General features: G+C 37.0%; 1 protein-coding gene across 1 annotated transcript in view; it reads left to right on the plus strand.

Annotated features, from left to right (window-relative positions):
- EPHA3 (EPH receptor A3) overlaps positions 1-14,144 on the plus strand; it is a 210,746-nt gene that overhangs the window by 162,336 nt on the left and 34,266 nt on the right. The window contains exons 7-10 of the mRNA XM_085546983.1: positions 1,483-1,642; positions 4,035-4,137; positions 4,593-4,660; positions 9,027-9,152. Coding sequence (XP_085403109.1) covers positions 1,483-1,642; positions 4,035-4,137; positions 4,593-4,660; positions 9,027-9,152 — 457 coding nt within the window. The remainder of the gene's footprint in view (positions 1-1,482; positions 1,643-4,034; positions 4,138-4,592; positions 4,661-9,026; positions 9,153-14,144) is intronic.

A 14,144-nucleotide genomic window follows, 5' to 3' on the forward strand; every position in this document is an offset into this window, starting at 1 on the left:
AATAGGTCAGTTAGGCTTTGACAGCATTAAAGGGAATGGTTTTGTTACTAACCTACTAACTTAGAATAGATCTAATTCTCTTGCTCTGGACAGCACTGTAAAGCAAACAGGCTAAAACAGATCCGGTCACTTGAACTACTCACATGAAGAGGAGCTGCCTTTGGCAGTCAGACTGTATGAAGTGTTTTCCAGCCTCTCTCAGGACTCCGTACATCACTGGTGAAATTAAAAGCCCAGTAACTTGCCAGCTAATACAGTACCATAAAATGCGGCAGGAATTAGGTGAGATTCTTTGCAATCAGCATGCATTACCCCAACTTAGATTTCACTCTCAACAAGGCATAACTCAATGATTTGAGTGTATTATTTCAAAGTAAATGGGCAGCAGATGAAATCCCCACCACCTCCAAAATAGAGAAGTTCATCATCGCAAGCCGAAGTAACTGACAGTTTTGCAGTTCCCCACATGTGGATACAGTCCAAGACTTTCTCTGAGGCACTTCCAGCTACCATTTTTAGAAAGCCAAAAATGCTTTTTTTGGTACAGGATGATGGTAGTAAAATAAGCAATACCTCAGGCCCCAAATGAATGCTTAACATTTTAAGCTATGCTTAGACTGAGACTGAGACATGCGTTTATCAGAACTAGCTTTTTGCACAGTATACAAGGTATCAAAAATTACCGAATTACGAAGTAGTCTTTTTTTTATTTTACACTAAAAGTCTGTATATCAGAAATATGTGCCTATTGAAGCAGAGCATGCTTGTTAGGATATCATCTGTACTGGACACACTCCTTGTTCTTTAGCAAAAAGCAATAAAGGGTAGGCATACATGTTCTTCCTGGCTACTAAAACCCTAGACTCATTCAAGAACAAGTTCAGTGGGGTTTTGCCCAAATGAGGCCTGACACATCAGGCTCATAGTTTTTATGGCATAGTAGTAAACTGGTTATATTAGCCTGTTCATAGAGCTGGGGTAAGGAGTCTGAACAGACTGCTATTCTAACTGTTATAAGGATACATGCTATCTTGTAAAACACGAGGCAGTAAAAACCAAGTCCTGCAATAGCTCTGCAGGGCCCTAAAAGCTCTAAATTGGCCTGTTACAACTTCCAATTCAGTACAGTAGGCAAATCTGTTTTATGGTTTTTAAATAAAACTGTAGTCTTCATTTTTCTTGTTGTATTACAGGCTATGGACAAAGTGGTACAAAGCCATTTAATGAAATTTTGTACACTCAGCATGTCTACTACTTGATTTACAGTGCAAGGATGTAGGAGCTCTAATGATTTAGATTTCTTGCTAATCAACAGATTTTTAGTTGATTGAAAATGAATGGCTGTGCAGGCATTTGTCAGGCTATAAATATTCAATGTGCCACTGCTTTCCAGGTGGTTTGTAGTCATTTTATACCAAACACTTCTTGCTTCTTTTTCTTAGGGTGTGGTTTTAATCTGATAATTTCTTTTCCCAAAAGCAGGAACAAGAGACAAGCTACACTATTCTGAGAGCCAAAAGCACTAATGTTACTATCAGTGGCCTCAAACCTGATACCACCTACGTCTTTCAAATTCGAGCCCGAACTGCAGCTGGATATGGGACAAGCAGCCGCAAGTTTGAATTTGAAACCAGTCCAGATTGTATGTATTCATTCAAATGGTTTTAATTGATTACTTGGGCAATTTCTGACTGATGTGAGTGGCTGTTTTCATTCCCCTTCAAGTTTAGTAAATGCAATTCATTACTATTTATTATGTGTCTTTCTGGATAACAATACTATATAACTTATATGTTTTATCATTAAAATTGAAATGCATTTTAAAGAATGTACAGGAATACCACGGGTTATTTTCTTGCATTGCATACCTTACATTGCCTAGTGCCAGAATCAATATCTTGCTTGACTGCAGCTCATACCAAGAGAGGGCCTGGTACATTTCCATGTTCACAGCTTGTGGCATGAATCCTGTGGACTGTAAACACCATGCCCCAAAGGAGTTAATATTATATAAGCCTTTTACTCCTGGGGGTCAAAATGTAATTCTCCACGTTCCTGCAGAACAGAGCTGATGTTTCCTATACAGCCACGAGGAGAAACTAATGCCCACTGGCCAGCAAGATGGTGGCTCAGTTAAATAACTGGTAAGGGAATCTGCACTCTGACTCCCTTCCCTCTGTCACTAGATTTCTGAGTGACCCCAGGGAAGTTATTTACTTGCCTTTTTCTCTTCTCTAATGCACAGGTAATAACACTTACTTGCTTACCTGATGACCTTGTCAGTATTATTTATAAGTTCTGTTCTTACATCAAAAAGACTAATGGAGCTCATCATCCTAAATATTATGTTCTCACCTCTTGGTACTACATACTAAATCAGACCTTTTATTTGCTTGAAGGTGAAAGTAGCTTAATACACCAGAAAGTCCACCTTAGTTCAGTTAACCACTTACTGATGTAGCCTGGCGCTGTGTAATTAAATACTGTTTAGAAGGCAAGGAAATCACAGACTTTTACCGGCTGCTCAGAGTTGTAAAACAATTCAAGACTGTAATTCTGCTATGGGCTCATAATGTTTATTCATGTACTCATTATAATGATTGAGAACCCGTGATGTGAGAAATATTCTGCTAAAATAACAAACTCTTACCAAGAAGAGTAGTGTAAGTAAATCCAGTGTTCTTTCACTATCTATGTATGCAGCGTCTATGTATTTCTGAGGTATGTTAAGTACTTCATCTGCACTTCATCCTTCCCAGCTTCAGCTTTTTGGAAATCAATTGAGCTCTCTATTTAAAGAAAGAAAAAAGAAACAAAAACCAAAACAAACAACAACAACAAAAAAAAACTATTGCAAATTACTGTTATGGTGTACATGCATCTTTGGCATAATGGATGAAACTCTGGATGGAACAGAGTAGTACAGAAAGGAGAAAAGAATCAGTTATGATGATAAATGATTTTGTAACTGGGAAACTGATGAGCTTTCTCTGCAAAGTAAAAAACAAAAAAAAAAAAAACAGAAGTTAAAAAAAGAACAAACAGTAGATTACCAAAAATGTGGAAGGTGAAAAAAGATAGCATAAAGAGCATGTGGATTATACAGATAAATACTGAATCACATTACTTGATTCCTATTGTCGTAACAACATAAGTCAACTTGTAGGCACGTGATAGGCGGAGGCTTCTTCCGGGCAGTCATATAGACTAACTGACCAGTTTGCGGGGTGCAGGAGGTCTGTCTTTAAGCTTTCTTTAGACAACTAACATGAAACATTGTGGTGAGGAACCTAATTCTGCTCTACTCAATGAAGATCAATAAGTGTCTGCTGAAGATGGTTTGAGTTGGAAGGGTCCTTAGGATGGTGACAACTAAGTGAGTAATCGTACTTAAGATCCAAAGATGCCCTGTTGTAATATGGCAGTACCCAAGCACCTGCCTTAGGCACTGCAGAGAAGTGCCTTCAAAGCAAGGCAGAAAGGAGCCCTTCTTTTTCTCCATTGAATATTGATTAACTTATATTTTTCTTGTCTGCTTCTGTGTGCCCAGACAGCCTTCACAGAGATACTGTATGGCTTAATTGTGAAGCCTAATTCATTAAAGCACTTTCCATCACACAGACATGAGAGTAAGGTTCAAGATTGTTGACAAGCTGAAATTTCTTTTCAAGGAGAAAGTTCATATTGACTGTAACAAAATGTTTAAATGCCATGATACACATATGTTTGTACTTATATATATATTTATATGTAAGTATCACTTTAACAGCTATTACTACAATCAGCAAGAGGAACAATCAGCAGTAGAAGCAACAACTGTAAATTTTCAAGAAGGCAAGGGTCTTTCATTTACTTCCCTTGTATTTATTTGTCTGATGAAAAATTACCTTACAGATTAAATATCTGGCAGAAAACCAGACTCTATATAGTGACATTTCAATCTGTTTGTTCCCTGTATGAGTGGTCAGTCGTGTTGTACTAATTAACACTTTGTATGGGCAGGTTATTTATATATTTTTGTCTTAACTTTCCAGCATTCTCCATTTCCAGTGAAAATAGCCAGGTCGTTATGATTGCCATTTCAGCAGCGGTTGCCATCATTCTCCTCACAGTTGTTGTGTACGTCTTGATTGGGAGGTTAGTTTGTGCTCCGTTTTACACATTTACTCCTTTTTCCATTTCCCCGTGGGACCTTGATGAGCGTGGCAAATCGAGCATCGTCAGGCAGTAGAGTGGCTGGTTTGCACCTTCTCCTTTGTCTGCTTCCACAGAGCTCTGAGCTGCTTGGTAATGAGCCCACTAACATTCACAGCCCCAGTCATGCAGCAGTTGTTAAAAAAAGCTATAAACACATTCTTAGGCAATTGTAAAATTAAACTGTAGGGGTCAAAAATCAACAAATCTTCTCATTAGCCAATTTCCTCAAATTCCCTGAGAACATAACATGCCTCTATAGGGTAGAGAGAATGTAAATATCATTAAATTTTCAAACAGGCCTTTAATTGTGAAGGAAAAACATCCAATTCTGTTTCCACCTGCAGTTCACATATACAATTCTCTATATTCATTTTTTTCTTCTCTGTTGCTTCTAGATTCTGCGGATACAAGAAGTCTAAACATGGCAATGATGAGAAAAGACTACATTTTGGGAATGGCCACTGTAAGTTATCAAAGTCTTTAAATGATAACAGATTTGTGGATTTCATCCCTTAGATAATTTATGGTTTTCAGTTAATAAATAAATAAATAAATAAGCCATACCTCACTTAAACCAAGGTGAAATTGGGAAGATAATTCTATTCTCTTGTGGGTAAGCAGATTTTCCCCTAATAAACAGTCTTTGTCTCAGTTTTATTCATTTATGTTCAGGTTAGTAATAAGCAAAACATTGCTGTGTTCAAATAAGGCACGTGTTTATCAATATGGTATTGATTCTGCTGTGCATTAGTGAAATATTGAGTGTGACTTCAGCTTCCTTCTTAACCACTGTATAACATCTAAGCAATGATTTTATTCATTTTTTTCCCCAAAAGCAAAATACAAAATCAATGAAACAAATCTTGGTGAGTGCTGGAGGGACCGTGAAAACTGATTGTTTAACAACAGTGATGCACTAACAAATTTAGTTTGGAATTATTATAAGCATAGACTGAAAAGTGATTTGGAGTAGTTTTTTAAATTAAGAATAACTACTAAATGAGTGTCTCCCAAATTTATAAGATTTCCTAATCTAGCTGTGTTTATAAATGTTTCGTTAGAGCCCTGATTTTCTAATTATAAGAGTGTTTTCATTGGGTCTGACCCACAACTAGGAAGAGAACCTTTTTACTGACTTTTAATGTCCTTGAGTCACAAAATAAATGTTAACAGTTAAGGATGTTACATTTTTGTCATCCTGAAGAAACTGGGCTACTTTTGATATATCTCTCAAAGACCAAGCCAGAGCCTGTCTGGTTTATATATTTTCATACCTATTTTTGATGAGGTTACATGTCCCATCGTTCCTGGATCATTTAGCTGTGTCCTGTAAAAGGAGCAGAATGGAGCAAGGTCCCGTCTGGGAGATGCATGGTGCAGGAGTTGTTTTTCTGATCCCAGGAGTGGTTTGTGGCTACCAGAAAGAAGACACTTGCTATGGCCACAGCTGGCTGGAGAGATCCTTCTGCAGTATGTCAATTTCTCTGAGCCTCAGTTTGCAAGGTGTATAACCTGGAAGGGTTCTGCCAAAGCAGAGGGGTTCCAGATCATGAAAGCTAGTTCATAATCAAAGTTCTGCCTATACTCTCTTTAAAGGAGAAATAAATAAATTTTGGTGAAGTTTAAGGGAGGAGAAGGTGATGCTTTAAAATTACCAGTGAGGAGTGAAGAAGGCTTCAGAAATTTTTATCACTGCATAATTTTTTTTCCACTAAATACTTGATGTATAATAAGCATGCTTTTAGTAAGAAGCAGGAGTCTTTTGAAACTGCTTCAGCTTAAGATAAATACCCTGCTATACCATATAAACCATGTGGAACTGTGTATTTCTATTGTTCAGCATGCTGTAAGGTTAATGTGGCTTACACATAATCATTTTCCTTCTATTCTTATCCTTTTGCACACAGTGACACCGTACCATTTTCAAGAAGAGAGTTACTGGTATCCATATGTCACTCCTCTCAAATATACCTCCTCACCAAATATAATCGAATTAACATTTTAATGAGGGATTTACTGGCAGTAGTTGGAAATTAGGACTGCTTCCTAATCCCAGTGGCAATGGAGTAACTGTTCATTGACTGTTTGTATTATTATTTTAAGTTTGGAACCCTTCTTTATCTCCAGAGAGCTGTATCCACAAACACGCGTGCTCCTTCCCTACATTGTTAAGAGGTATGCAAACTGTGGCAATGGGTTTGCATCATCCAGCCCATGAACAGCTAACCAACTAGCCTGCAAAAAAAATCTATATGAGTACATGTGGCCCATAGAATTAATGCTTCATCATCCAAATTTAATGAGGTTATAAAATAAAAGCAGCCAGTAAAAAAAGTGTTGCAGACAAATAACAGGTCAGAGTTTCTCTCCTTACTCCCACACAATGGAAAGTTGCAATCGCTATTGTTAAACATGTCGATGCAGTTAAATTCCTGTGGATTAAATTGCTTTTAATTTGGCTTTAGATATTTATGTACTGCTTTCTGAGGCGTGCCATGCTGATCTACGATGTAGTCAGAACAGAGATGATCATGAATTTGATGTGTCTGTTAGAAATTCTTGAAAATTATTTACTGATTTATGTTAGGATTTCTATGTATCTACACCTGTGGCTGGTGAAACTTTAGTATTCTACTAAACTTGAGTCCTTCTCAAAGAATAAGAAAATAGCTCCTGTGAACTAGAAAAGGGTAAAGTAACTTCCCTGGCTGTTGTAAAGTTTCAGCATCTCAAATAGAGCAGCTGGTTTATTTCAATCAGTTTATTCTGAATTACTTTTAAAAAGGCACCAGCCATGAGCTATTCCCTGCAGCCTTATTACAAATCCTATAATATTACTTCAAAGGAGCAAAAATGTGTTTCACCTCCTCAGATCCTCTCCCTTTGCCTTCTTTGGCTAGACCTTTTTTATTTTTTTGCTACCCTTAGGGCAATTCATGCTGGTAAAATGAAAATGTAAATTATTATGTTTGCACAGAATGAGCTGTAAAGTAGTACAGCTTAACACATGTGTATGTGTTTATTATCTGTTTTTCATGACAGAACCCAGTTACTATACAAGCTGCCCTTAATTATTGGTGTGAAGGGATTATTCTCCTTGCAGTCACCATCACCTGATCTTGGGAACCTCTAGGGTCAGCATTAAAAATCTGCAGCCAAAATCCCCTCAGAGCAGAAGCTTTTAATTGTTGTTATTTTTATTGAGGGTATGAGAGAGCCTGTAATGTACATTCAGCATGGACGGAAAGGAGCATTTACAAGATTTTTAACCAACAGCAATATACAGGCAATTACTTTTTGTTTTACTTGCAAGTAATTCTGTAATCATCAGTCTCTTGAAGGAAACACAGTCGGCATTTAATGCTGCACATACGCAGCCCTTCTGTTAAGAGAGTGGCTCTTAGTTTGCATTGTTTTCTAGCCAATTAGTTTGGAAACTTGGTTTCATCATTTCTTTGTCAATTCCGAGGCCAATAAATCTCCATAAAATTGATATATATTTTCTTTCACATACCGTTGGGACTGTTTGACAAAACAATGGCAAGTTCTAACTAATGGTGCAAAGGCACTTTTTCCCATCTACCTAACCACAATGAAATGTATTTAACTATGCTAGCAGTAAACAATTGGATGCAGTAGAATAATATCATGCAAGAAATGCTATTCCTGGGTAGATTAAAACAATAGTTAATATCTTCTACATGACCGACGGTAACAATTGAAATATGTGTTCAGGAGCTCAGGTTTTGTGTTAGAAGCAGCAAACATCAAGCTGGATGTACTGGCTATTTTGCTTTTTGATAGAGAATGTCTTCATATTCTAAAATGAATATGGAGAGAGAGATGCAAGTTAGTGAGTATGAATACAAGTATGGCCTTAAGCTGGGAAGGAGAAATGCTTTGCCTTCTGCATCTTTATGGAGAGAAACGTTGGGAATGATACTATGTTCCCCAATCCAGCTGCTGGATTACTTGTTGTAAACTGCTTGAAAGTGTCTTTAAAATTATACAGTCATTTGAATTAGTGCTTGATTCAATCAAGCAGAGAAGTGCTTGGCCAAGAGACTGTGTGAAGGGTCAAAATACAGTGTAGGTATTTGCGGTAACTCAGCACTAGATCCAAACTGTAATGCTAAGAAAGACTGGCTTCTATCCTGTGTATTTGTAACAGAGGGGTAGCAAGAGGCGTGCATTTATTTATTTATGGTTTTCTTTTTCTTATGTATCTTGTTAGAGGAATCAGAACTTAAGCAGGTTGAATGTAAGTGCTCTAGTTAGTATATTTCTGAGAATTTTTCAGGTTTACTGTGACATCAACCATTGATTCCAGGTCTCGTTAACTTGTAAGGAACAATATGAAGCAGCATCTAAACAGAGCAAGCCAAGAGGGTCAGGGACTATTTTAACATTTGAAAACTGGTAAAATATGGCAAGTGCAATGCTTTTCAAACTTCTGTGTGGTAACTACTGTGTGCCCCGGTGGCGCAGTGGTAGCAATGCCGCCTTGCAACACTGGGGCCCGGGGTTCGAATCCCCCTGTGGCGCAAGTGGTAGAAGTGCCGCTCTGCTACACAGAGGCTCGAATCCCGGGGGCTGGACTCGATGATCTCTAAGGTCCCTTCCAACCCGCACGAAACTATGAAACTACGTGAATGTCTTTTGTTTCACTCTGTCTTAAGATTCCTGGAGATTCATCAAAAGCTTTTTGATTTAAAGAAGCAATGTACTCTTTTCTTCTATCGATAATACTTCTGTTATCTCATTTGCTTTTTTTGAACAAATTAATTAAGTCCAAGTAACATTTTCTCTCTGAATTTGCTTTCATACAGTAAAACTCCCAGGCCTGAGAACTTATGTAGATCCGCATACGTATGAAGATCCCAATCAAGCTGTACATGAATTTGCCAAGGAACTAGATGCTTCTAATATATCAATTGATAAAGTTGTTGGAGCAGGTAATGACCACTACAATATCTTTCTACTGCATGTACTGTTTTGCATCTTTGACTTTATACTTGTGACTGGAAAGGAAATCTTAGTAAGTTTGCAACTTCCTGGATCATATTTAGAGATGACTTCAGTACATATGGGTGGCTAGCAGCACACACATCTATTTGCTTCCTGAAGAAAGCAGATAATAAGATTAGTTTTCAAATGACACCCCACGGGCCACACCTGGACACAGCACTCATAGGAGTAGAGACTTCAGCCTCACTTGTGTGTTTCTCTTTAAAATCAGTCAGCATAGAAATGGTATCAACTGTGAAGACGCTTTCTGTATTTTCCTTAAAAGGACTGGTGACTGGCTTTGAGTGAAAGCACAAACTCATTTCATACCAGTCACCACACATCCATCAGAATGCAGTGACCTTTGGCTATTAGATTGATTTTGGACACTGCTTTGGATTTGAATTATTGATTTAGGAGGAAAGGGTAGTATATCTGATAACCAATTGTCTGAAGGATATGGATGCCATATATTGTTGGGTTTACTGAAAGCAAACTGTCAAAATGATCAGATTTTGTAGCAGAGGAGATGGATAGTAGAAAGTCTTATCACACTGAGTTGTCCATGTTGCTGTGCAGCATGAAGCTCTTGATAGGATACGTTCTTGATCCTTGAAGTGAAGTGGTAGATTGTCTCATTGAGACAGATGATCATGAAGTGTTAGCTTTCCTGCTGTATTAAAGCATTTATGAGAGAAGGGCTATTGATTTTTAATCCTTTGAAAATTACTAGTTCTTTTATTATTGATTTTTTTTCTTTTTTGACTTCTCTCTACATTTACTATTTGAATTAAAATCATGAGATGTGAGAGTAACAGACTTCTAGTGCACAGCAAAAGATTTTCATCTGGGAAAAGATGTGAAACAATGCTGATATGCTCAGTGCACCTCCTGAATAGCCCAGTAAAAGGAAACACTATTAATTCCTTCATATTACAGCTACTCAGCTGCTTGTATGAATTTAGGTTATCTTCTGAAAAGGCAAGATTCTTGTTTCATCTTGGTTTTATTTTTGCCCCACAAGAGTGCACTGTTCTCCATCATCTTCAGTAGAGGCACCAAAGCTTTGCTACTATACATAATAGAGAATGTCAATAAAGGAAGAAGGGGTTATTGAAAAGCTGAGTCCAAGTGTAGTATGTTTCTTTACAAGACTTTAAGGAGCCTTCATTCTCAAGCATCCTTAAATTGGGTTGTCTGGTCTTTATAAATCTAGAAAGCAAATTCTAAGAAACAATGAAATGTCATACTGTACAGCTCATTGTTTGGATATATGTGTAATTAAAAGTGCACATGAGAAGGAGAAATAAACCAAAATTGGCCAAGTATGAGGTCTGTAAATGGAGAAATGCCTTTCAGAGAAGCTTGAAAAATCCTGCATTAAATGTCTTAGAACAGCCAGGTGGTTTAAAAATAAGTCTCTTTGCTCCATTTCACTCCAGTGAAGGTGACAGCACATTCAACATCAAAGCCTACAGGTCTTCCACACTGAAGCTGGGCTTCACTATTGTATTCATTATGAGGCCATGACTCAGATTCATGCAGCTTAAACACTTCATATGGCATTAAATTTAGCATTTCCTATTAACAGTCCTGAAAGATGCCAATAGGAAGTAAAAGAGATAGAGAAGGGGAGAGGGAATGCAGATGAAAACACTTTATGTAGTGGTGGGAGCTTCCGAAATGAGTCTGTAGCATTGCTTCATGCTGTCCTCATGTGCTGCATGCGATAGGTCATGTAATCAGAACATTATGAAAGTCATGTGAAATGCAGTGAGTGTCTTCTAGACTGCTTCTGTTGAAGCACTTTCTTTCCTCTCCAAAACCAGAAGGGCATTTCCCATCTCTTACTTGAGTCAGTGACCTCTTTGAATGAAGGACCTGGTCTTTTCCTGCCCCTCTCTTTTACAAATGTGTGAATGAAATTATAAAAAGATATCTATTCATTTGACTACATTGAATTGTGACATAAGTAACAGGACCTTCAAGTCAGAGAAGTAATTTTGGTATTCTGTGGTATTTTTCCAAATATTTTTTTTCACATCCTTAGCCAGAAATCTCTGAGAAAATAGAGGGCAGCTTACATAGCTTTGAGAACATTCTCAAATGTAATAAGGAAATTCTCTTATCCAAAAGAACCTCAAGAAAAACACAAGGGATTTTAGTGAGAGGCTAAGCATAAGAAAATTGAGGTCATGAGCCACATTTTCAGGTTTTTCTTTATAATAATTCCTTCTTTTAAAACAACTTACTTGTTTTTATGGATCCAGTTCAACAGACCACTTAAAAAGTTTAAATCCAATTGGATCACAGGAGAATACTAAGGAAAATGCTTTCTTGATTTGGAACTGACATAAGATTGTACTTTGCTGAACATAGAGCACATATGTGCTTTCCTTTCAAAGTTTAAACATATTTGTAGCATAGCACTGTGTTGATCAAAGCACTTCAAACATTTAGGGGCTTTATTGCAAAACGCTGTAGTGTCTCAGCGAGGGCATGCAGGTGTATTTCCATAGTGTTGCAGAGGTTCCCGAAGCTTGTTAAATGCAGAGCTGCCCCTCCAGCTCTGAGGGAGCTACATGCACACAAGAGCAGTGTAATCACCTTTTAAAACACAACACAGTTAAGGCAGCCACTAGTTCCACAGATTCATCTTTTACTCATCCCTTGGGTCCAAAGGCATGGCCAGTGCCACTTATTGATGCCATAAGAAGCCTGTTTAAACAAATTAAGATTTCCTGAAGAAGGATCTTTATAACATGAACAGCCCTACTAATAATATATATTTGCTTTCCACATGCAAATAGACACATGATCCTGCAAGGCATCTTATACATTTTTTTTTTTAGGTGTAGCATAATGAAAAATGAGTACTTCAGAAAGGTTTTGCATAAAAAGCCATCAGCCTAATCTCTAAAAATCAGTGCTAGATTTTCCACCTTCTACCTCATACACAAAGTTTTTTTCTTCCTAAACAATATCTGATGAGGTACTGTTTCTTTACATATGGATGCATCCAATCCATATAGATCATATAGAAATGATTGATTTACAGGGGAAAAAAATGTAGTGTAACTGCATATCAGTGTGGATGTTGGCCACATAGACTTATGTAGCATTCATATGGCCATGTATGTGAGGGAACTCAGGTTAGAGTAGTTGGTTTACCTGTTGAGCTTTCTCCAGATTACTGAGTCATTTATGATTAGGAACTAAAGCAGTGTTTGTATGTTGATCAAGATTTTTATTTTTTATTTTTTTTTCTAGAAAGTAAAATCATTTCATATTCCCAGGTATCAGGAAGATTAATTGCCATGAAGGGTCTGATTTTTAGACTCCTGTAACATCCAGTGGCCTCAAGGCACTTGTGGGAATCTAATTAATCACCCAAGATCTAAATTGTGCAGCCATGGCTAAATGGGAATATGCTGGTGGACATCAGCTTTTCCTTCTCAAAAGCCAAATAAATATCTGATATACTATTCCAGACTGAATTGATGGACTTATTGCCTAAACTACTTGCTGAAGTCACAGATACACTCTATTGACATTACCTGGCCAACAGTTTTAACATTAGTTTGTTACAGCTTTTTTGGATCATGGAAACATAAAGAAAAGGGAACACAAAGCTAAACATTATATTATCTATTTCAAGCCTTTTCCCCCATTTCTTCTGTTCTAAAGTCATGCTGTGGTCTTCCCCTTAATGATGTTCTGACAGTATTGGACAGGATTTAGTGTTTGAACTGAAGAAGTGTTTGCTGTAGGTAAAGCATATAGGTCATCTCAGTTTGCAGAGGTTGAATATTTTTAATTAAGAACTCTGAACAGAATTCAACACTCATTACTTACTAGTAATAGGTTTTACAATTCATTTTCTGAGTTGTTGCTTGTCTTGTCAGTTTGAAATTACTAATAACATTTGAAAAAATGTATGTAAGTGCTGTTTTAGTAGCATACTCCTGTTTGTTTGTTGTTTAAGTGTTTAATATATTAATAGCACAATATCATGCCCAGAAGATGAAGCAGCTCAGCAACTGATAATAACATATTATGGCTTTCACTTCTGTATTTTTTACTTAATTCTAGCCTGGGTTACCAACTAAGAAAGGTTGCTGTCCTTTGACACATTTGTTCAGATTCTTTTGGTTAAATAACCTGTCTGACAGAGGAACCTTAGAAAACAAAGCTGAGAAATGACCCTAAGAGGTCATGAAGTTGATGCTCTTACCCAAAATGAATCTTGTTAGGAACTTTTCTTGATAGATGGCTTTTCTTTACAATCTCTAAGATAAAAGAGTTCATAGACTCACAAGAATATATATATATTTTCTGCTGTCCAGGCATCCTTAGTGGTACATTTTTTTGTGTTGTAAAAATCTTTATTCTAATTTACACCTATTCTTTGTTTTGCCTCTTTTGTGTAGAAAAAGGAGTTGGTGCCCATCTTATTTATAACCATCATTTTGATGTGCCAAAACCATTATCATCTCTCCCTATCATGAGTCCTTGTTCTAAATAGGCTTGGTTCCTTGAGTTATGAACATGAGCACACAAGCCTGATTTTTAAGATTCTGGTCATTGCTATTACTCCCTTCATCATTCCTGAATTGCAGTGCCACTAATGTGGCATAGACTCTAATGCCAGCCATATGGGTAGCAAATTGATGAAAGAAGAATTTTAATGTACAGATAAATGCATGAATACATAAATAAATGAGCTAAAGGTAAAATCTAAAACATATCCCATGTGATATCACGTCTGAAATCAATAGTGCATGAGGATTTCTGTACAGATATCAATTCATCATACTTTTCTGAGCATTAAATCCACAGAGTAACATTATTTCAGTTTACCTATCATAAATATTGTATTTGTATGCTTTTTATTTTATTTTATTTTTAAATATTTTAAAATATTGCTTAATGTGAACAAT

The sequence above is a fragment of the Coturnix japonica genome, chromosome 1, assembly GCF_054131305.1.
Source record: "Coturnix japonica strain WE chromosome 1, WE-NBRP24, whole genome shotgun sequence".
In the NCBI taxonomy this organism is placed as follows: domain Eukaryota; kingdom Metazoa; phylum Chordata; class Aves; order Galliformes; family Phasianidae; genus Coturnix; species Coturnix japonica.